The sequence below is a fragment of the Lepus europaeus genome, chromosome 6 (genome assembly GCF_033115175.1).
Source record: "Lepus europaeus isolate LE1 chromosome 6, mLepTim1.pri, whole genome shotgun sequence".
NCBI classification, from domain to species: domain Eukaryota; kingdom Metazoa; phylum Chordata; class Mammalia; order Lagomorpha; family Leporidae; genus Lepus; species Lepus europaeus.
In genome coordinates, this window is record NC_084832.1 from 71,299,633 (window position 1) to 71,321,932 (window position 22,300).

The 22,300-nt window shown below is 39.8% G+C and overlaps 1 protein-coding gene across 1 annotated transcript in view; it reads left to right on the top strand.

The window, feature by feature from the left end:
• The window catches only part of SOHLH2 (spermatogenesis and oogenesis specific basic helix-loop-helix 2), a 67,918-nt gene that overhangs the window by 33,518 nt on the left and 12,100 nt on the right, over positions 1-22,300 (top strand). Inside the window, exons 7-11 of the mRNA XM_062195180.1 lie at positions 3,795-3,942; positions 4,098-4,189; positions 8,087-8,208; positions 12,235-12,476; positions 21,302-21,368. Of these exons, the coding sequence (XP_062051164.1) occupies positions 3,795-3,942; positions 4,098-4,189; positions 8,087-8,208; positions 12,235-12,476; positions 21,302-21,368 (671 nt within the window). The remainder of the gene's footprint in view (positions 1-3,794; positions 3,943-4,097; positions 4,190-8,086; positions 8,209-12,234; positions 12,477-21,301; positions 21,369-22,300) is intronic.

Sequence of the window (22,300 nt, forward strand, 5' to 3'; positions counted from 1 at the left end):
AATTCTAGCTAATAAATGTTTAACTTTACACGGTTACCACTTTTTGTGGTGAAAGCACATAGTATCTACTCTCTTTACATTTTTTTGAGAGTGTGTCTTCCTTAATGACAGTTGCTTTGCTGTACAGATCTCTTGGAATTACCATTCTAACTAGAATGAAGCAACACTTTATTATAATTTTGATTTGCATTTCGCTTATGATTAATGATGATGGAAAAAAAATAACCTTGGCCCTTTATCTCATACTATATAAAAGTCATTTAAGAAGGATCATAATCTAAAGATATAAAGCTTAAATGGAGCTTCAATAGGACTTTCTTCAGTGTTAGAAAGTGCTTATGCTTGCATCATCCAATGCAGTAACCAGAAGCAACATGTAGTTAATATATGAAATGCAGCTATGCCGCTATTGCAGCTTAGAAACTTTAAATAAACTCAGGTGGCCCATGTCTACAATAGTGGACAGTACCATTCTCTAAGAATGCAAGAGAAAATCTTCATGTACTAAATGTAGACAGATGTTCTTTAGTTGGGACACAAATATCAATAACCCTAGAAGAGAGAATAGATAAATTGTGTTAATCAAAATTGGAAATTTTTGCTATCAAAAGACACCTTTAAGAAAATAAATATACAGTTCAGACTGGGAGGAAATATTTGCAAAACAGACACCTGACAAACACTGGTGACCACCTTGTGTTAAAAACTCCTACGCCTCAATCCTAAAAAACCCCCTGCAATCCAATTAAAATATAGATAAAATATTTGATTAGACATTTTAGAAAATGTGTGCAAGTGCTCAATAAGCACAAGAAAAACTGCTGAACATTATGTCAGTTGTCAGGAAAATACAAATTAAAGCATAATGAGATACTACACCTATGAACCTTGATAGGCAAAAATGCTAAAATTAAAAGCACTGGCAATATGAAATAATATCCAAAATTTGGAAGTACAAGAAATCTCAGACACTAGTAATGGAAGTGTAAAATTGTACTACTTGATAAAAGTTCTGCTGCCTTTTTTTTTTAATCAAATGATAAAATATCTATTTCTAGATATTTACACAAAAGAAGTTAAAACATGCTTTCACAAAAACACAGTATTATGTAGCAACTTTATTCATGATTACCAAAAACTGGAAAAAGCCAAAATGTTCATCAATAAGAGAATGGATAAATAAACAGCATCATATTTACCCTTTGGAATAGTATGATTCAGGAAAAAGGAACAAAGTGATAGGCCATTACATAGACAAATCTTAAAAACATCATGCTGGGTGGAAGAAGGCTTCTCAATGAGCATGTGCTGTACAATTTGATGTATATTTGTATGCGGTTTGGGATGGCAAAACTGCCGTGGAGTGGAAGACTGTTAGAAATGCGGTTGCTTATTATGGGGATAGGGTAGCATTGCCTAGAAGGAACCTCAGGAACTTTCTGGGGTTGGGATAATGTTGTTATGAGTTCCAAGTGTTTGTTCATCTCACGAATGAGATGCTTAAGATTTGTATGGTTATTTAGTCTAACTTCTATGTGAAAATAAAATAATTTGAGCTTTAGCTCTTCAGAGAGGAGTATAACAATGCCTACAGCTTAGTTGGAAATGTTTCAGTAAAATGAGCTGAGGTGGGAACAGTAGGGTGATACATGAATGATAAAGCAATTACAAGCAATTGTATTTGTAGACTCTTGGGGGTATGTGGATGTTTACGGTATAATTCTTTTAAATTTTCTATAAAATTTGAACATTTTGCCAATGAATGTTAGAAAACATGTTTAATAGGATTTTTAATCATGAAAGTGACATATGCTTAACTTCTTGGAAAATAGAAAATAACAGGAATCAATGTTTATCCATTGTCTAACCATCCAGAAGCTTATAATGGTTAGGATCAAATTTTATATGCTGTTTATATCTCATTTCTTTCCCAATAAACTTTATAACATGTCACTTCCACTACCAGAGGATATTCTTCTGAGCTAATACATAGTAGCTTACTAAAGCATCCTCCCTATATGGTGTGTTTAGATTGTTTTCCATGTTTTTCTAATGCACTGCTATAATTGGTATCTTTGTACCAATTTTTGTACAAATTTTTGCTATATGTTTCAGATTATCTCATTAAGCTGGATCTTCGTAAATGAAAACACCTTGTCAAACGGTGTGAAGTTTCAAAGTTCTTTTTTTTTCTTTCTTTTTTTTTTATTTAGTAAATATAAATTTCCAAAGTACAGTTTATGGATTACAATGGCTTTCCCCCCCATAACTTCCCTCCCACTCGCATGCCCCCCTTCTCCCGCTCCCTCTCCCATTCCATTCACTTCAAGATTCATTTTCAATTATCTTTATATGCAGAAGATCTATTTAGTTTATATTAAGTAAAGATTTCAAAGTTCTTCCTAGGTACCATCAAATCATAGGTACAATCAAAATTTAAAAAAAGAAAATCCCTTTCTTTCTAGAATAGTTCCTGAGATACCTCTGCAGAACAATGAAAATACCACTGATCTAAAACGTTCAAGTCACACGCTGACATATATAAAAATATTTTTTGCTTAGCTTCTGTGTCATCCCAAGGTTCAGAGAGGATTAGTAATTACCCCAAGGTCCCAGCTAGCAAGCAGCAGAGCCAACATTTTGACCTGTATATGTTGAGGTAGCATCCAGGACAGAAAGATGCTTAATAATGTTTATTAGGCCGGCCCCTTGGCTCACTAGGCTAACCCTCTGCCTGCGGCACCGGTACCCTGGGTTCTAGTCCTGGTTGGGAAACCGGATTCTGTCCCTGTTGTTCCTTTTCCAGTCCAGCTTCTGCTGTAGCCCGGGAAGGCAGTGGAGGATGGCCCAGGTCCTTGGGCCCTGCACCCTCATGGGAGACCAGGAGAAGCACCTGGCTCCTGGCTTTGGATCTGCACAGTGCGCCGGCCGCAGCGGCCATTTTGGGGGTGGTGAACCGACGGAAGGAAGACCTTTCTCCCTGTCTCTCTCTAACTGCCTATCAAAAAATAAATAAAAAATAAAAATAAATAAAAAATAGTGTTTATTAAATGAACATGTAGATAAATGAAAGCACCAAGGACTTAAATCCATTAGAGCTGCATTTTCTGTGTATTTACCTTCAGAACTTCCCAGAGACTTAGCTTCTTGCTGATATTAACTTGGATGTTGCTCTCCTTTGTCCACTGGTTTGTTTCCTCTGTCCATCCCTACTTCATGTACAAGAAACAGCCTTGTGTTTTCCTGTGGCTCAGGCCCCAGAGCTGAATGTAAAGCTGATGTGTTACACATTGTTATTGGTCTACTGTTGGAAATGTGGCCCAGATCCCAATAACATGAATATCCTGACTGCTCTTAACTTGTGAGCCTCTGGTGGTATTTGCTGAAGGATCTGTATATAGCATGTGATTCTCTCCTCCAAGGGCAGAGTGGACTGTAGACTTCTACAGGTGGGGATGAGAGGGGCTTATACTTTTCCCTAGTGTCTCCTGCGGCAGGCTTGAGGTGTGGGTACCGGGACTGTCCTGATAGCAGCTCCCTAGTGCCTGGCCATCGTCTCCTGCAGCAGGCCTGGGGCGAGGGTACTGGGACTGTGGAGGCAGCAGTTCCTCTCTGACTCCAGAGGCTGAGAGGGTGGCTGGTGGATTAGGATGTGGCCTTTTTCTACAAATGAGACTAGAGGAGGAGAGGGTCACTTCTTGTACAATCAGATCCAGGAGGAGGTTTACTTGTCTTTGTTTATAAGGAAGGAAATGAGACTAAGGAGTCCTTATTTGTTACAATTCTCTGATCAGAGAACGAATCAAGTATTGCTGTGAGCAGCTGCGCACTCTCTTGCCGTATATAAAAGGGAGAAAGAATGATGCGGCTTCAATTCTGGAGGCGACAGTTGATTACGTGAAGTATGTCCGGGAGAAGATCCCTCCAGCCATTTTGGGCCAGGTATTCTGTTCCCGAAGCCTTGACTTTCTCCTTATAGACTATACCATCATGCTCCAATTTTTGTTTTTATCATTGTAAATGTGTCTTTTTAGATAATGTAAAAATATTCATCTCTACCTAAATCTATTTCTGTCTATCCATCTTTGTATTTTTAGATAACAGAAGCACTTCAGACCAATAAGAGGTTTTCTAAGAAGCAACAAGTGACCACTCAGCTCTCCTTCCCAGGCACAGCCATGGCACAGAGGTATGATCAAGGCCCCTGGGAATCTGAGGTCTGCTCGTCATTTTCCTCCTGCCATTGCTAGATGTGCAGATAGGAACTGAGCGAACCACTGTGAAAGCTCGGATATTAACAGTGCGCTTTTCCCATTGCAGATGTGTGTAATTCACTACAGTGACACACCCTCAGATCCACAGTCCTCTCATCATTTTTTATTTCAGAATAGCTTTAAATTTACAAAACAAGAAGTATAAGGCTGTAATACAAGCAGTTCCTATATATCGCTCATCACATTTCCCTATCAATATCTCATATTATTCTATTTAGCACATTAATGAATCACATCTAATTTCCCCTATATTTTTTAATTCAAACTCCTTTATCCTTGCTACCCCTCCAAGCCTTTAGTAATCATTCTGTGTTCAGCTGAGTTGTTTATACTACACGTATTTGTCTTTCTGTGTCTGGCTTATTTCACTCAACCTGATGTCCTCCAGTTCCATTCATTTTTGCAGCAAATGTCAGGATTTTATTCTTTTTTTTTTAATAGCTGACTAATGCGCCATTGTATGTATATACACCACCTGTTTTAAAGATTTATTTGTTCATTTTTTTGAAATGAAGAATTATAGAGAGAGGAGAGACAAAGATCTTCCAAACACTAGTTCACTCCCCAAATGGCCGTAACAGCAAAGTCTGAGCCAGGCTGAAACCAGGCACTCCATCCAGGTCACCCACATAAGTGCAGGAACCCAAGGACTTGGGCCATCTTCTGCAGGCACATTAGCAGGGAGCTGGATGGGAAGTGGACCAATTGGGACTCAAACCAGTGCCCATATAGGATTGCAGGTGGCAGCTTAACCTACTACACCACAATGCTGGCCCTAGTAAACCACATCTTCTTTATCCATTTATCTGATGATGGGCAGCTTGGTCGATTCCCTATCTTAGCAATTGTGAGGAGTGTTGCTATAAATATAGTGGAACAAATATCTCTTCAATGATGAATGCACATATTTTGGGTAAATAACCATTAGTGGGATTTCTAGATCATGTGGCAGTTGCATTTCTAGTTTTTAAAGAAATCTCCATTTTTTTTTATAGTGGCTGCACTAATTTACATTCCAACCAACAGTGTATGGGAGTTCCCTTTTTCCAATCTTTGCCAGCACTTATTGCTCTTTGTCTTTTAGATAATAGCCGTTCTGACAGGTTTGAGGTGATATCTCATTGTGGTTTTGATTTGCATTTTTCTAATGGATAGTGATATTGAGCATTTTTTTTCATATATTTGTTGGCCATTTGTATTTCTTCTTTTGAGAACTGTCTATTGAGGTCCTTTGCCCATTTCTTAACTGGATTGGTTGTTTTTCTGTTGTCAAATTTTTTTGTTACTGATATATTCTGGATGTTAGTCCTTTGTTAGATAATGAATTTGCAAATATTTTCTCCCATTCTGTCAAATGTCTGTCTACACTCTGTTGATTATTTCCTTTGCTTTGCAGAAACTTCTAAATTTGATATAATCCCATTTGATTAGTTTTTCTTCTGTTGCCACTGGTTTTGGGGTCTTATCCAGGAAGTCATCAGCTGGATCAATGTCTTGAGGTGCTTTCCCTATGTTTTTCCCTACAAGTTTCATAGTTTCCTGTCTTACATTTAGGCCTTTTTTTTAAAAATTTTACTTATTTATTTATTTTTTTTATTTTTGACAGGCAGAGTGGACAGTGAGAGAGGGACAGAGAGAAAGGTCTTCCTTTTGCCGTTGGTTCACCCTCCAATGGCCGCCGTGGTAGGCGCGCTGCTGCCGGCGCACTGTGCTGATCCGATGGCAGGAGCCAGGTGCTTCTCCTGGTCTCCCATGGGGTGCAGGGCCCAAGCACTTGGACCATCCTCCACTGCACTCCCTGGCCACTACAGCAGAGAGCTGGCCTGGAAGAGGGGCAACCGGGACAGAATCCGGCACCCCGACCGGGACTAGAACCTGGTGTGCCGGCGCCGCAAGGTGGAGGATTAGCCTAGTGAGCCGCAGCGCCGGCCACATTTAGGCCTTTGATCCATCTTGAGTTGATTTTTATATATGATGAGAGGCAGGGATTTTTTTTTTAAAGATTTATTTTATTTATTTGAAAGACAGGGTAACAGAGACAGAGAGGACTTCCATCCGATGGTTCACTCCCCAATTGGCCCCAACGGCCGGAGCTGCGCCGATCCGAAGCCAGGAGCCAGGAGCTTCTTTCGAGTCTTCTACATGGGTGCAGGGGCCCAAGAACTTGGGCCCTCTTCTACTGTTTTTCCAGGCCATAGCAGGGAGCTGCATCAGAAGAGGAGCAGCCGGGACTAGAACCGGCACCCATATGGGATGCCAACACTGCAGGCCAGTGTGTTAACCTGCTGTGCCATAGCGCTGGCCCCTAGAGAGGCAAGGATTTAATTTCATTTTTCTACATGTGTATTTCCAGTTTTGCCAGTGCCATTTATTGAAAATACAGTTTTTTCCTTCAATGTATGTTCTTGGCACCTTTGTAAAAAAATCAGTTGGCTGTATGTATGTGGTTTAATTTCTGGGCTCTCTGCTCTGTTCCACTGATCAATGTGATGTTTTTATGCCAGCACCATGCTTTTTTTTTTTTTTTTAAAGATTTATTTATTTATTTGAAAGGAGAGAGAGAGTCTTCCATCTGCTGGTTCACACCCCAGATGGCTGCAATGGCCGGAGCTGTGCCAATCCGAAGCCAGGAGCCAGGAGCCTCCTCCAGGTCTCCCAAGCGGAGCACCATGCTTTTTTAATTAGTATAGCTTTGTGGTGTGTTTTGAAATCAGGTATTGTGATGGCATCAGCTTTTTCTTGTTTTGTTTTTGGCTTAAGATCACTTTAACTATTCTGGGTCTTTTATTATTCTATTTGAATCTTAGGATTACTTTTAATTCTATAATGAATGTAATTGGCTTTTTGATAGGGATTGCATTGAATCTGTAGATTGCCTTAGGTAATATAGAGATTTTAATTACATTAATTATAGGAAGGAAAAATTTTCCATTTTTTGTGTTTTTTAAAAAATTTTTAAAATTTATATAGGGTTTTTGTGTTTTTAATAATTTCTTTCATCAACATTTTATAATTTTCATTGGAGACATCTTTTACTTTTTGTTGAAATTTATTCCTAAATATTTGATTTTTTTGGTAGCTATTGTGAATAGAATTTCTTTCTTGATTTCTGTTTCAGCAAGATAATGATTGGTGTATAAAAATGCTACTGTTTTTACATGTTTATTTTGTATCCTGCCACCTTACTGGTTTATCAATAAGGTGGACTATTTTGATTTTTCTATGTAAAACATCACATCATATGCAAACATGGATATGACTTTTTCGGCTTTTTTCCTTTCCAATTTCAATGCCCTTTCTTTCTCCTCCCTAATTGCTCTTGTTAAGACTTCCAGTGCTGTATTGAAGAAGAGTGGTGACAATGGACATCCTTGTCTTGTTCCAGATTCACCCTTACTTCTCTGTTATTTCTGAGGCTCTTAAAATGAGGCCTCGCTGCTCATGACTGTAGTGATAGGAAATCCACTATGGGCACTGTATTCCTGTGTCCAGGGAGTTGCAGTCCCTGGAGCATCTAGCTGTAGTTCAGTTGGCAGTCCTTAGACTACTAAGTCCAGTGCGGTGTGCCCAATAATTGCTTACTTATTTAGATGTATTAGAATATGTACATAAAGAAAAACTCTTGTTCTGATGCAGCCTTGACAAATCATCATGAATCCTGTTCAGCCCTGCATTCTCATACTTAAGTAATATCTAGTTGATGCTATGCCTGTGTTGTTGAGAACATGAATGGGAGAAGAACAGCTGAAGTCAGAGATACGCGTATTGTCTTCCCAGAGAAATGCGCAAAGTATTTTTTATGTCTTTTCAAGGGACAGCAGTGTATTGGCAAGCAATTGCTCACCTATGAGAGGCATCAAATTCCTGGCAAATAAGTGCCTGAATGTGTATCCTGTTCCTGCTGCAGGGAGCTCCTTGGATGAAGCTGTGAGAGGTGAGTGCTGCCCAACGCTTGCATCACTCACAGGGGTGTGTGGGCCTGCAAGGATGCCCTGCTCACACCTGGGTTCTTATGCATTCCCTGATAACCTGGAAAATTATATCGTGAGGCCTGTTGGCTGTCAGCTTGAAGCACACAGGTGGTCATGGACATTTGGTTAGTGTAATCCCAGAAATGGGCCCCAAATGAACCATAATCCCAGAGAGTTCACCCTAATAATAGATGAAAAGCCCAGTGGTGACTTTACAAAATGAATAGAATCTAAAGGAGACAAAGGTATAGTCATCTATCAGCCTAGGGATGGTTCCCTAGATACCACACTCCACGGACGCTCAGATCCCTTGTATGCAGTGGTGTAGGACTTGGGTATAACCTACACACATCTACCTGTATGTTCTACACATCTCTAGAGTACTTAGGCATCTAAAACAATGCAAGTGCTATGCAGAGAGTAGTTATTTAGGGATAATGACAAGAGAAAGAAGTCCATCCATATTCAGTGTAAGGTATAGTTTTTTTCCCCCCGAGAATTGTTGGTCTGCAGTTTCTCACATCTCTAGCGTGTGCAGAGTTGACTGTATTCCTGTTAGTTTAGTACTGCCTATGGTGGACATTAACATGTTAACTTATTTACCTCCTTAAATGTCACCTTTTCAGTGAGTCCTTCTCAGCTACCTAGTGACAACCGCACTCCTCCCCACCACACACGTAGTGCACTCCATAACTTCACCCACTTTCCTCTGCTGTATTTGTCTTCATAGCGCCTAACACTTACTAATATTCCTCATATATGTTGCTTATTACTTCTTCTTTCTCATCATAATGTCAGCTCCATGACAGCAGTCATTTTCCTTATACTGGTCATTGCTGTAGTTGTAATACCAAGAGCTCTAACCAGTACATAATAGGTACTCAAAAAATACTCATTATGCAGTATTCCTTATGGAACACGTTCACTCACCAAGAGGCATTTTTTGTCAAATGAGTTATATAAGCCTAGGATGCTCATATACTTACAAGAAATAAGAACAGGGGGCAAACTAGAACCAGAAGGAAAAAACAGTGACCAGTGTGTGACTTTTGCATTTCTGAAGGTTACTCTCCATTGAGAAGCCATAAGATATGGCCCTCCTAGCCTGAGTGTTAGATGCTGGAGGACAGGAAAGCCTATCTCTTCAGCCTATTAGTCTTAGGTGACCCATGACCGACTTCCTCAAGGGATTCTGCCCTCACTCAACACTGCCCCAGTGCAGGGAATGCCATTCCTTACATCTTTCCCCTGCTGATGTCAAGTCCACTCCCTTGTTCCCGGCTTCAGTGTCCCTGCTCAAAGATGATGGCACAAGGGTGAATAAGATGCAGTTCTTGTTCTTACACAGCTCCTAAATTAGTGGCAGAGTCATAAAGCCAAACATGGTCCACACAGTATTTTCAGTTCTATGGTAAAGGTGCAATGCGTGTTTGGGAAAGCAGTTGGAGCCACAGGAAGAAATGAGGTTTCTAGGGTTGGTGTCTAAAGTCAGCAGAGAAAGCCAAACACAGAACAACACAGCTTCCTTTTTCACATAATCAAATAAGCCTCAAGTTTTTTTATTACTACATTTAGACTTTTTCCCTGACCTATGCAAGAGGGGAGAGTAGGAAAAAAGTTGCCATGAGCCATGGTTAAACTACTTTATGTAGCTATGGCTGAATATAATGTGGGATGATCAAATCAACCCTGATTAAATCAGATGCGGCTCAAGCCACAGGCATATGCCTGTCAAAGGTATTTCTTGTACGTCCAGTGCTATTTATACTCTTGAGAAACTCTGAAACATCCTGATCATGGCAGTGAGTTCAGGCTTTTGCATGCCTCAGTGTCTTATGGCATTGCATCAGCTGAAGAGATGCCTCTTGGGAAGAATCAGGTATACTGGGACCACAGACTTATGGCTTGTTCAAAACAAAGGAGACCTTGGAGGTCAATGCATCTAACCTTCCATTTCATTTTTAAAAATCTTTTAGAAAAAATTTTATTTATATAAATGGGACAAATTTTATGTACAGTTTTAAGAACATAATGAGGGCTGGTGCCATGGCTCACTTGGTTAATCCTCCGCCTGCGGTGCTGGCATCCCATGTGGGCGCTGGGTTCTAGTCCTGGTTGCTCCTCTTCCAGTCCAGCTCTCTGCTTTGGCCCAGGAGTGCAGTGGAGGATGGCCCAAGTGCGTGGGCTCCTGCACCCGCATGGGAGACCAGGATGAAGCTCCTGACTTCGGATCGGTGCAGCACTGGCCATAGCGGCCATTTGGGGAGTGAACCAACGGAAGGAAGACCTTTCTCTCTGTCTTTTTCACTGTCTATAACTCTACCTGTTTTAAAAAAAAAGAACATAATGATACTGCCAACCCTACTCCCATCACTCTCACCCTCCCTCTCCCTCCCTTTTTTGTTTTTCTTTTAATTTTTGCAATGACATATTCTCAATTTACTTTATGATCACAAATGTAACCCTCTGCTAAATAAATAATTCAATAAGTAGTAACTAGTAAAACCACTGTTCCTCAGGAGTATAGACAAGGACTATAAACAATAATCAAATGCCAGAATGTCAATTTCACTCATATATATTAAATTTTTTTGTACTCTGTATATTAGTTACCACAAATCATGGAAGACTTGATAGTTTTCTTTTCGGGACTGGCTTATTTCACTAAGCTTAATGGTCTCCAACTACATTAATTTTGTTGTGAATATACATTTTTCCATTTGAAAAGCAGAATGGATCCTTTACTGACCCTGGTAAGCTAATCCTTGTGTTCATTTTGCATTTCCTTCATGTCTTTTTCTGGTTTATGTTTTCCTATATTGGCAACCTTATGTAGACATCTTGTTTTGTCTACTGATTCTTTTACTTTATGTCATATGTACTTAATGGTGAATCCCTCCTCACCATTTTAATGGTTTTAATAGTTTATCACATGATTTAGTAATTTCCTTAACTATCCTATTGCTATATATAGCAGTTTGAGGCGAGAGTGAGTTTGTTTATCATGTGATTGGAAATACTTTCCTATATATAGAATTTCTTCTATTTTGGACTTTTCCTCGGGCTGGATTGTGAGTAGTCTGTGAGTGAGTTAGAGAACAGAAAACATGAGTGTGTGTATGTGTGTGTGTGTGTGTGTGTATATATATACATCTTAATGCATGTTGCCAAATTGATTTTGAAAGAAGATCAGAAGAGTTGCAATCAGCTTAAGTCTTCCAAACTTCACTTTCACTACCCAGATCAGGACACTGCAGGGTGGGGAAACTAAATGACCACCCAAAGTCCCAAGGTTTCTGTGTTAAGCCTGTTCTGTAACACAGATGAGTTTAGACTTCATCAGCTTGCTCATCTGTGTTCTTTCCTGTAAATCCCTAACATACTTGCTTAAACTGTTTTTCACAAATATTCTAGAGACATTAGTATTTAAAGTACACATAAAATTCTGTTATTTTGCTTGCACTATTACTCATGCCTGAAAGAAAATAGTTATTCACAGTGTTTCTTGAAATTATATTGTTAACATTGTACATTTAAAGCTGTGTTGTCTTCTAGTTATTATGCAGAATTTAAATGTGTAATGATATAACCCACTTCAGTGATGATCAACCAAATGTTACTCATGACTAAACTGAGTTGTTCTTTGGAAAATTCTTCCTTGTGTCACAGGATGCTCCATGTTGACTGAGGAAAGCCAGACACACACACACACACACACACACCGTACATAGCCCAAAGTTCACTGAGATCTGCTCTGCTAAAAAATCTCTTTTATGACACAGGAGCACTGAGTTATAGTGTGTGTGTTGCACTACATGTCACCACTACACCATTCAGTTTGTTGTCCTATCAGCATTTGGGTATAGCTATAGTACAGGTATTAACATAAGTAAATGAAATAGAGGACAATTTATCTCAAATGCAGTAGTCCAGAGTTATAGAATTGTGTGTACAGCACTGACAGATATTTATTTTCTTTCTTCTGAAAGGTCAGTCTAGCTCCACTTCAGAGAATGCTGTTGGTGATCTTCGTAAAGCAGCGCTCTCTCTCAATTCCTTCCATGCTGTCAGTTACTATTCTAAAGTCATCCCTTCCTATGATGCAGCTGCCGTAACGAATCAGAACATTTCAATTCATTTGCCACCGGCCATCCCCAAAGTCTCAGCATTTATTCCTCAGCACTGCAATTCCATGTTGGACCAAACGTGCACAACCCATCCCAACTGTCTGGTAAGTATTCAGGAGTCCCTGGGTCAGACTGGACCCTTTTACAGAGTGGACTGGGTTTCATTAATACTCTGATGGGAAGGCTCTTAGACTGGGACCAAGAGCTGTGCTGGTTCCTAGGATTTCGTACAAGGCGCAGCTCACCCAGGCTCTCATTCCTCACACTGCAGGGCTGCTTTCTAGCGATCCAGAATATCCAGAACCCATGAGTCTGGTGTGACTCTGCGGGACCTTCCGTGACCAGATGCAGACTGATTTCCTGTGGAGCTGATTGCCTCTCCTGTCAGTCTGCCTGCTGTTACTCAGAGCTTCTCGGATACTACATCTTATTTCACCACTGTCACCCCCAGCTGGCCTCATAACTGGCTGCTGCTTTCTCTCTCAGACTGGCAATAGTCCTCACACAAGATCAAAAGCTATTTTTCCAATCACCAACCTGGCTGACTGGGGCGAGCAGACATCCTCACGCAGCAGTGTTTATTGAACACCCAATACGTTGTGGCACTGTGCTCACTCATTGTGCTCAGAATGTAGTCTGAAGACACTCACATGATTCTTGCCCTCAGAAAGTGTGATGAAGTTGCAGACATAGAAGCCAGTGATTGGGATTTGGATTGGAGCACGTAGAAGGAATTTGGGGAAGATTGGAGACTGGTTACCCCAGAAGATGTGCTGGCTAAATAAAAATCTAAAGATGAATAATTATCCAGATAGAAGATTCAGTCACAGGTAGCGAGGGAAACAGCATTGCAGGCTGATTGATTAGTGTATATAAATGGAGGCATCTTCGTTCTCTGTTAGAACTATCTAATTCTAGTGGAAAATCCAAACCAGATGGGCTTGCTTAAAGTGAATTTCTGATAGCCTTAATATAGTTGCTAATACTTTTGGATATTAATAATAGCTAACATGTTTTGAGCACTCAATAAGTAATATGCCAAATACTTTATGTACTTAATGTGGCTGATCTAAATGAATTCCTCAAGCAATGTTTTGGAGGTAGGTACTGTTATTATCTCCATATGACATCTATAAAATGAGAATAATAGTTACCTTCCCAAAAACATTCATGAGAAAAAATTGAAAATAGAAGATAAGGAAATGTTAAAACATGATGTTTCAGATTTTAACTTTTATTCAGTTTTTTTTTTTTTCATTTTTAATTGAAAGACAGATGGAGAGAAATAGAGAGACAGACAGAGGTCTACCACCTTCTGGTTCACTTCCCAAATGCTCGCAATAGCTATGGCTGGGCCAGCCTGAAGCCAGGACCTAAAACTCAATCCAGGTCTCCCACGTGTGTGGCAGGGGTACAAGCATTTGAGCCATCATCTTCTGCTCCCACGGTACTCATTAGCAGAAAGCTGCTGGATCTGAAGTAAATAGCTGGCACTTGAACCAGGCACTGTGATGTGGGATGCAGGCTTCTCCAGCAGCAACTTAACCACTGTACCAAACACCTGCCCCTCCACAGATAGTATAATGCTGCTAATGACCACCAGTATTCCTGCAGACAGACTAGGGTAAACGTAAGAAAAGGTTAAAACCTTGTTTTTTAAATTGTTGATCCACCCTTACTTTGTGTGGTTTTTGTTGCAGAATTGTTGTGAGGAAATAATCACTTTAATAATAATAAATAACATGTTTTTATGGCCTGAAGGTTTATTCACCGGCAGATTCCACATGATTTTATAAATCATTTTATATTGTTTTAGGACCTGGAAAATACACTTGTGACATTAGAGCAATAGGCCAGGATTCAATTAATGTGGTTTGTTTTTCCTCCTTTGCAGCAACAGTTTTGGGCATATTAATAGCACATGTTTTAAATTCACACTGTAGACCCCCTACTGGGTGCAGCTTGACAACACTGGAAGAGTGGAACAAAGAATGAGTTTGAAAACTATACCCAGAGACCTAATATCAAAAGAGTTGGCCTTGTATGGCTTCTGATAAATGTGTGAAAAGCTCCTACAGATGGAAAGACAGGTGGCGAAAGTGCCAACGGTGCACTGTCACTTATCTTCACACATGCTTGCATCTCCCCCAGCCTGAGAGCAGCAAGAACACATGGCCTCAGTGACCCTCACTCCTTTGTGTCCTCGAAAAATATTCCACATGTTATGAAAAAAGCATACTAATGAAGACCCATGTGGACTTGATAAAGTGATAAGATTGGGAAAGTACATTGATAAGCCTGTGTCACAGAGTACAGAAGCTGCCATGTGATTCCTATTTTTAGTATCCCTGTGAATTACTGCCACTTATTTCTAGGTGATATCTTTTGTAGATTGGACATTTTAGAGAGCTTCCTTCTTTATTCACCATCCAAACTGAGGTATCTAGAGAGACGCTGGAGGAGGTGATTACTTCCTCACTTGACTACTAGAGAATAAATTGATGTGTTTACTTTTGCATTTCACCATCCTTTGCTTGAAATGACACCTAACAGATACATTTTGCTTTGAATCTTTGTTGGCAGACTGGCAGATCTTTGCTTTCTTTATTTTTCTCCTTGCCCTCCCTGTGAATACTATGTTAAAAATAAGGGGAGAAAAATGTTTGTTTTATATTTTACTAAAATATTCTTATGCATACGTTTTATTGTTAAAGCAAATACTGTTTTGACTGTGAAAATGGTAATCCATTTTTGTTTAATAAACATGTATTCCCTCTTTTAGTAGGACTATGTTGAGAATTTACTAACTTTTTGTTTGAGAAAGTTACTTACTTTAGACTTATCCTAATTTTCAGATTAAATTATATAACTTTTCTTTGAGGGTGCCAAGATGATGGAACCTGTAGATACTTAACATACTTTATAAAGGAACTAGAAGTTCTCAACTAATGTTCTATGCTTACTACTGCCAATGGGTGTCGATTCTTCATATGCTGGGCTGTAGGAGTCATTATTTTGACATTGGAAGCAAACCTACTGGAATATTTTGGAAACTGGGACTACAGCCTGTGTTCTCAGCTGGTCTCAATTGCTGCTGGGACTTCAGCCTTGCATCCCGATTTCTCTAGATCCACATGTGGACTGGGAAAGACACCTGTGGCCAGGAATTCCTCAAAAGAGAACCTAGAGAGTGTGACCCCTAGAGTCATCTGTTTATTTGCTAAACTCAGAACCCTTTTATTTTTTGAACATGAAAAGGAGGCTACCAGATCCATTGTTAAAACTCTGTTTGTTCAGGATCAGTTACCACAATCCTGTATGCCATGCAAGTGTTCAAATTCATTTTTAAGATGTGGATTTAGTTTATAATAAATTATTTTCTTCCAAGAAACTCAACTTTCAGCCAAGGAGGAGAGCTTAACTGGGCCTCAGCCCATAGAAATAGAGCAGGATTTTCTTTATAAAATCAAATTTGTTGGTCATGCATAATGAAAATGATATAGGAACCTTGCCTTGAAAATGTGACAGCTCATGTGATTAACACTGGTGGTGGCAGAGTTAGCAAGACTTGGCAGATGATTCAGTGTTGGAGTTGTTAGAAAGGGCAACGAGCTAACAATGACACCAAGGTTGCTGGCTTCAGTAGCTGAATGGATAGACTTGATATTTGCTCAGAAAACACAAAGAAATGAGCACTTTGTGGGATTGCACTAGAAGATGACAATTTTATCTGGGGACATGTTGCAGTAGAGACATTTGTTGGATATCCTAGTAAAGGTAGCCAAATACATTCAGGTATGAACAGCACAGGCAGGAGGTCTGGCTGATGATGATGTGATTTGGGATGTCATCAGCCCTGGGAGGGGATGCTAAAATAAGGGATTCAGACATTAAATTACAATAAGACTTTGCAATCCTGAATTCTGCTTTGCTGTGTGGATCATCATCTTCTACTGTATGTATAAGAATTCATGTAATTGGGTGCCCAAGGACACATGACTTTGCAACTTACCAGAGACTAGGAGCTTATGGGAAAAACCCTCAGAGGCAGAGCACACAAGTTTCCATTGGTAGCTGTGGTTGTTGACTTTTTTTTTTTAATTATGAAAAATTAAATTTCTTTGAATTTCTAGCTCCTGAAAAATCCAAAACATAGGCATTACTGGATCTTGTTTCTAGGATGACAAAATAGCAACAACCTTCCCAGGCTGAGGATTGCCTACATAGGTTACCAATTTCCATTTGGTCACTCTTCTCACGAGCCTGCCTCACACATTGAAGTGACTCACCTGGTCCCTGTGGATATTCCAGTTTTACTCCTGATAGGACAGTAGTTCTCCTATACAGGGAGGAGGAAACTTGTTAAAATACAACTTCTTAGTCCTACCCACAGGCTCAGATTTGATAGACCTCGCTGCCCTGGTACCTAGGAATTTGCATGTTAACATATGCTGCAAGATGTATTTGTGGATATCTAATTATCCTACTTAAAAACACCTGATGCACATAAGTGGCTAAAACTATCCATAGGGGACAGAAAACCAAAATAGAAACAAACTAAAGCCATACACCATTGACTTCCAAAACTGGCAGTGCATCAGAAGTACTTCTACATTTATTAGAACCATACATTTCAGTTCTCTCTACCTGACTGAAGTGGACTCTGTAGTTTTAGAATGAGGCCCAGTATGCTGCGTAGAATGATTCTGATGTAAAGTCAGGTTTGGGAGCCATTGTTGCACTTGTGACAGGCTAAGCAAGTGCATATTGAGGACTGAAGTCAGGAGGAGGCGAAGCATGAGCCCAGCCCTCCTAAATCGAAGGACACGGTGGAGAAAAGATTGGCCTCCACACTGGCAGATGCAGAAGCTTGTGCTGAGAAAGTGAGTTGGGGATTTATACAATGAGGTAGTACCATCAGGGGAAATTCCTGGGTGGGTGTGGATGCAGGGCGTTTTGAGTAGGTATACCTAAGAAGAGTGAAAACCAGGTACGTTTATCTAGAAAGCAGTGGAAACTTTATGATATAAGGAGGTACTCTTGATTTTTATTAGATATTTTATGTTTTGTAAAATTTCTGAAATAGAATGCCACTTAATGTAGAATAATGAGCACTGGGTATATCATTTCTGTGAAGAGCATTACCATAGCAAAATCTGGAAACCATAACTCAAGCTTCCTGGCATTTTTCTGTCTGCCTATCAAGTGTGCCAATGGTCTCCCCTTTCCTTCTGTGCATCTCTCTGTTACATGGAATGAGAAAGCAGGAAGCCCGCAATCACCTTGGTTAATCTGGTATCAAAAGCTGTTTTCATCACCATGGAAACATGACACTCCTATGGAAGACAGAGAAGTTTCTTATCTCTGTATTATTCAAGATTGTTTTTACATCACCGAATAATGTTCCTTCTGAAAACAACACACACACACACACACACACACACGATTGTATTACCTAATATCACATGTTGCTGTGTTTTATTCCCCAAACTCTGGTAAAAATATTTGTTAAATTTTTTCTCTAGAAGATGACAAAATAGGTGGGCTTGAGTGCTGCTGTTAGAAACTCCCTGGTTAGCTTGTGAAAAATGGTCTGCTAAACTGTATCCCAAGAAATCGCTTCTGCTTCTTTCTTCCCCAAGAGATCCTCAAGGCTATGTGAGGTGTTGGGAATGATGTATTGTATAAAAAACATAATTTTGCCTCTTGTCTCAGGCCTTTTCCTCATGTCACTCAAAAGAATAGCCAAATTTTTTTTTTAATGTCATAGCTTGAGGCTTATGAGATCCCATACCACTTTTACACCTCAGTGACAGGTACCAACATTGCAAGCATCTTGCAGATTGTTTTCCCCATGGACCTGAATTGAAAGTCAATTTTGAACTGGAAACTTATGCACAGAAAAAAACCTTGCCTATGTGCATACTGGGGAAGGTGCACAGAAATGAGCTTACTGATTTTTTTCCCCCTACTGCTTTGCATCCTACTGGTTCTCTCAGGTTGTGGTACTCTAAGACTCCTGAACCCATTTTATAGAGCTTTAAGGAAGGGGTAGAAAAAAACCCACAGGATTTATATCCCTGGGGTAACTACTTGTTTCTTTAATACTTTAGATTTTATATACTATCATCAGAAAGGTGGCCAATACTGTTGATTTTTATCTCCTAACAGAGCACTGTAATTTACCTAGCCCCTATAACCTTCAACTAGTAAAATGATTTTGAATATTTTGCTAAAGGAGACATTCTTTAATACAATAGGAAGTTGTACTCTTTTGTAGGGTTAGTGCATCAGGAGCTGGACAAAAATGCCCATAAGCCTTTGATAGAGTTAAGGGAATGGGAGATATTTCAATTAAGCTGTTTTTTTCTTTAGAAGCAAAAAATGATGTTTGGAAAAATTTGGATATGTACAGGTTGTCTCAGTGGAAGGGGACTTTATAAAGGATTAATCCTAATCTTAGACAACTGAGAAAGTTCCTCAGGATTAACTCTGAGCACAGAGCACTCTTTTACTGTCTTGAGTCATGTGAGAGAATTGTATATGGGGAAGGGAATTCCTTTCTTGACCATCAGTGCCCTCACCCTGTGAATAAAGAGCCATGAGTTTCAATATAAATATTATTACTGGCCACAAGACCGCACAGCTCCTTAAAAAAAAAAAAAAAAAAAAAAAAAAAAACTTACAGAATTTGACTGGCAGAGGTTGTGTTTACACTTAGTATCACTATCAATTCTCCCTAAAATGGAAAATCTCCAACAAAGGAGGCAATAAAATACAGCTCTCTGGGGCAGGATTGTGTCAGCCTAAGGGGTAGTTACTGTGAGATCATGTTCAGGGATTTGCACTTACAACTTTGGCTCTGAGCCAGCCAAGGCTGGGAAAAAATACTCCCTGTTCTCTACTCCAGCGGCCAATGATGTAAATTCACTCCACAGAGAGGCACGTCTGCTGGCCTAGTGTGGCAGAGGTGAATGGGGAGGTGCTTGTATAAATGGTTTGCTTGTCGAGGCCCGAAATAGTTTATGAAAAGGAGGTGCTTAACCAGTATTTTATCACAAGTTAACTGCATTGGAGAAATAGGGTTAAAATGCTAAATCTCAGCTATTAGACTTGGCTTCGTGTCATTTGGGTATTTCCTTCAAATGCTAATGAAAGCTCAAGAATACTAATCAGATCCCACTGGCAAAGCCAAGCCATTCATGGCAAGCTTCCAGCTGAACATTATTTTTCACTGTCTACCCTTGGAAATTCTGCCCCCACTTAAACAAAGGCAAGGCAAAATCATTGGTGACTGTGTTCTTGCCATGCCAAGGCCCAACCTCCCCAACATGTCCCAGATACTTCACTTTCACATTCCCCAGGCTCTTTGTTTTTGTGTTAAATACAGCCAGGCCTCCATATCATCAGTGCCTGATGCTTGTCCAGATGTTCCTTGCTCACTGTTCAGTGCTGGGCGTGGTGTACCTCACGCTTGGGTCCCCAGGCTCCACAGAAGAGGCAGCTAAGTGTCCTGGAGTAAGGTTGGAAGTCAGAATGGTATCCTGGTATCCTCCATCCCTCATTAGTTCCATGTATTTGGATAAATTATTTACCTCCTTGCACCTGCTTTCTGTAGCAGTTCAGATCCTGAAGATTAAAGATAGTGTTTAAAAAGTTCCTGGCATCATCTCACTAGTCCAAGTGACTAATTTCAGTTCACAATTGATCACACTGATAGGTCTAAGAGTCAAAGGGATCACACAAACAAGACTAGTGTCTGCTAACACTAACTGATAGAATCAAAAAGGGAAAAAACGATCCAACATGGGAAGCGGGATACACAGCAGACTCATGGAATGGCAGATGTCCTAAATAGCACTCTGGCCACAGAATCAGCCCTTAAGGCATTCGGATCTGGCTGAAGAGCCCATGAGAGTATGGTAGGCATGGAAAGCCAAGACACCCTGGAAAAAAAAAAGAAGACTAAATGAAAGATCTCTGTGAGTGAAATCCCAGTGGAAAGAACGGGGCCATCAAAGAAGGAGGTACCTTTCTCTGAAGGGAGGAGAGAACTTCCACTTTGACTATGACCCTGTCAGAATAAGCTCAATGTTGGCGAACCCTAAAGGCTTCCATAGCCTTGGCAACTCATGACTAGAGCCTAGGGAGATTACTGACACCATAAACAAGAGTGTCAAATTGTTAAATCAACAACAGGAGTCACTGTGTACTTATGTCTCATGTGGGATCTGTCCTTAAAGTGTTGTCCAATGTGAAGTAATGCTATAACTAGCACTAAAACACTATTTTTATACTTTGTGTTTCTGTGTAGGTGCAAACTGATGAAATCTTTACTTAGTATATACTGAATCAATCTTCTGTATATAAAGATAATTGAAAATGAAAAAAACAACTTGGTGTTAAATTGGAAATTGCATAGAAAATTAATCAATTTTTAAAAAATATCATGTAGGATCTCTGTCCTTAATGTGCTGTACACTGTTATTTAATGCTATAACTAGTACTCCAACAGTATTTTTCACTTTGTGTTGCTATGTAGGGGCAAACTGTTGAAATTTTTACTTAATATATACTAAACTGATACTTCTGTATATAAAGAGAATTGAAAATGAATCTTGATGTGAATGGAAGGGGAAAGGGAATGGGAAAGGGGAGGGTTGCGAGTGGGAGGGAAGTTATGGGGTGGGGGGGAAGCCATTGGAATCCATAAGCTGTACTTTGGAAATTTATATTCATTAAATAAAAGTTAAAAAAAAATACACACAGAAAAAAAAAATTCCTGGCATCTACCAAACCTTTACCAAATGATACCTGACAGTTGCCACCTCCCCTTCCTGTAGTCTGTCTACTCACCAAGACCCTGCACAGAAGGAAAAAGGATCATGATGCTCAGTGCCGTTTTATGATACTCTTCCCACTTCTGAAGGATCCTGAACGACGAGCATCTGTTGATTCCTCCTGCCTCCCTTCCTTTGTGCTCTCCACCCAGCAGAGTAAGAACTTCTATGTGACACTGTCTCTCCACCTGCCACTCCTCCCCACAATTCCCACCAAAGTCAGCCTTAAGCATTTTTGTAGCATAGAGAGAATAAGACCCTGCATTGCTGAGCACCCCACAGCTGGGTTGGTAATCTCAGATTCTGGGCTTTCTCTTCAGCCATCTCACCCCCCTGCCTTATGCCAAGGCAGTGTGGAAGATGCAGATCTGAATCCCATCTTCATTGCTTCTGGTCTTAACTCAGGACTTGTGAGCAATCATTTATCTGAGCTTCCTTTTTTCTTAACTGCAGGGTGAACATCTAACTTACACTTGTTCTGTGGGTCACAGAAAATACACATAGCATGTTATTAGGGATGGAACGAGTCCTACAATGTGGAAAACAAATGAGAAGACTTCTGAAAGCTCATGCTGCAAGAAGATAGCAAGAAAGTAATGGCAGCTATGTTTGGTGAGAGTCTTGTGGATGCTAGGGAATTATGTTTTATAAAGAAATAATGCATATGTTCCAAAACTATTGAACTAAAATACTTTTTTTTTAAAAAAATGACACAGAAGAACTACATATTTATAGGGTTCCATGTGATATTTTGATACAGGTGTCCATTGTGTAATGTTGAAATTAGGGTAAACATATCTATGTTCTCAAACATTTAACATTTTATTTTTGTTAACACTCAAAATTGTATCTTCTATGTTTTTTGGAAAATATTTATTTATTTACTTATTTAAAATGCAAAGTGACAGAGAAGGAGAGAGAGAGAGATCTTCTGTTGACTGGTTCACTCCCCAAATGGTAATGATGGCTAGGGTTGAGTTCGGTCAAAACCAAGAGCCCAGAACTCCATTCGTGTATCCCACACAAGTGGCAAGGGCTTAACTACTTGGGCCGTCTTCTGATGCTTTTCCAGGTGCATTAGCACAGAG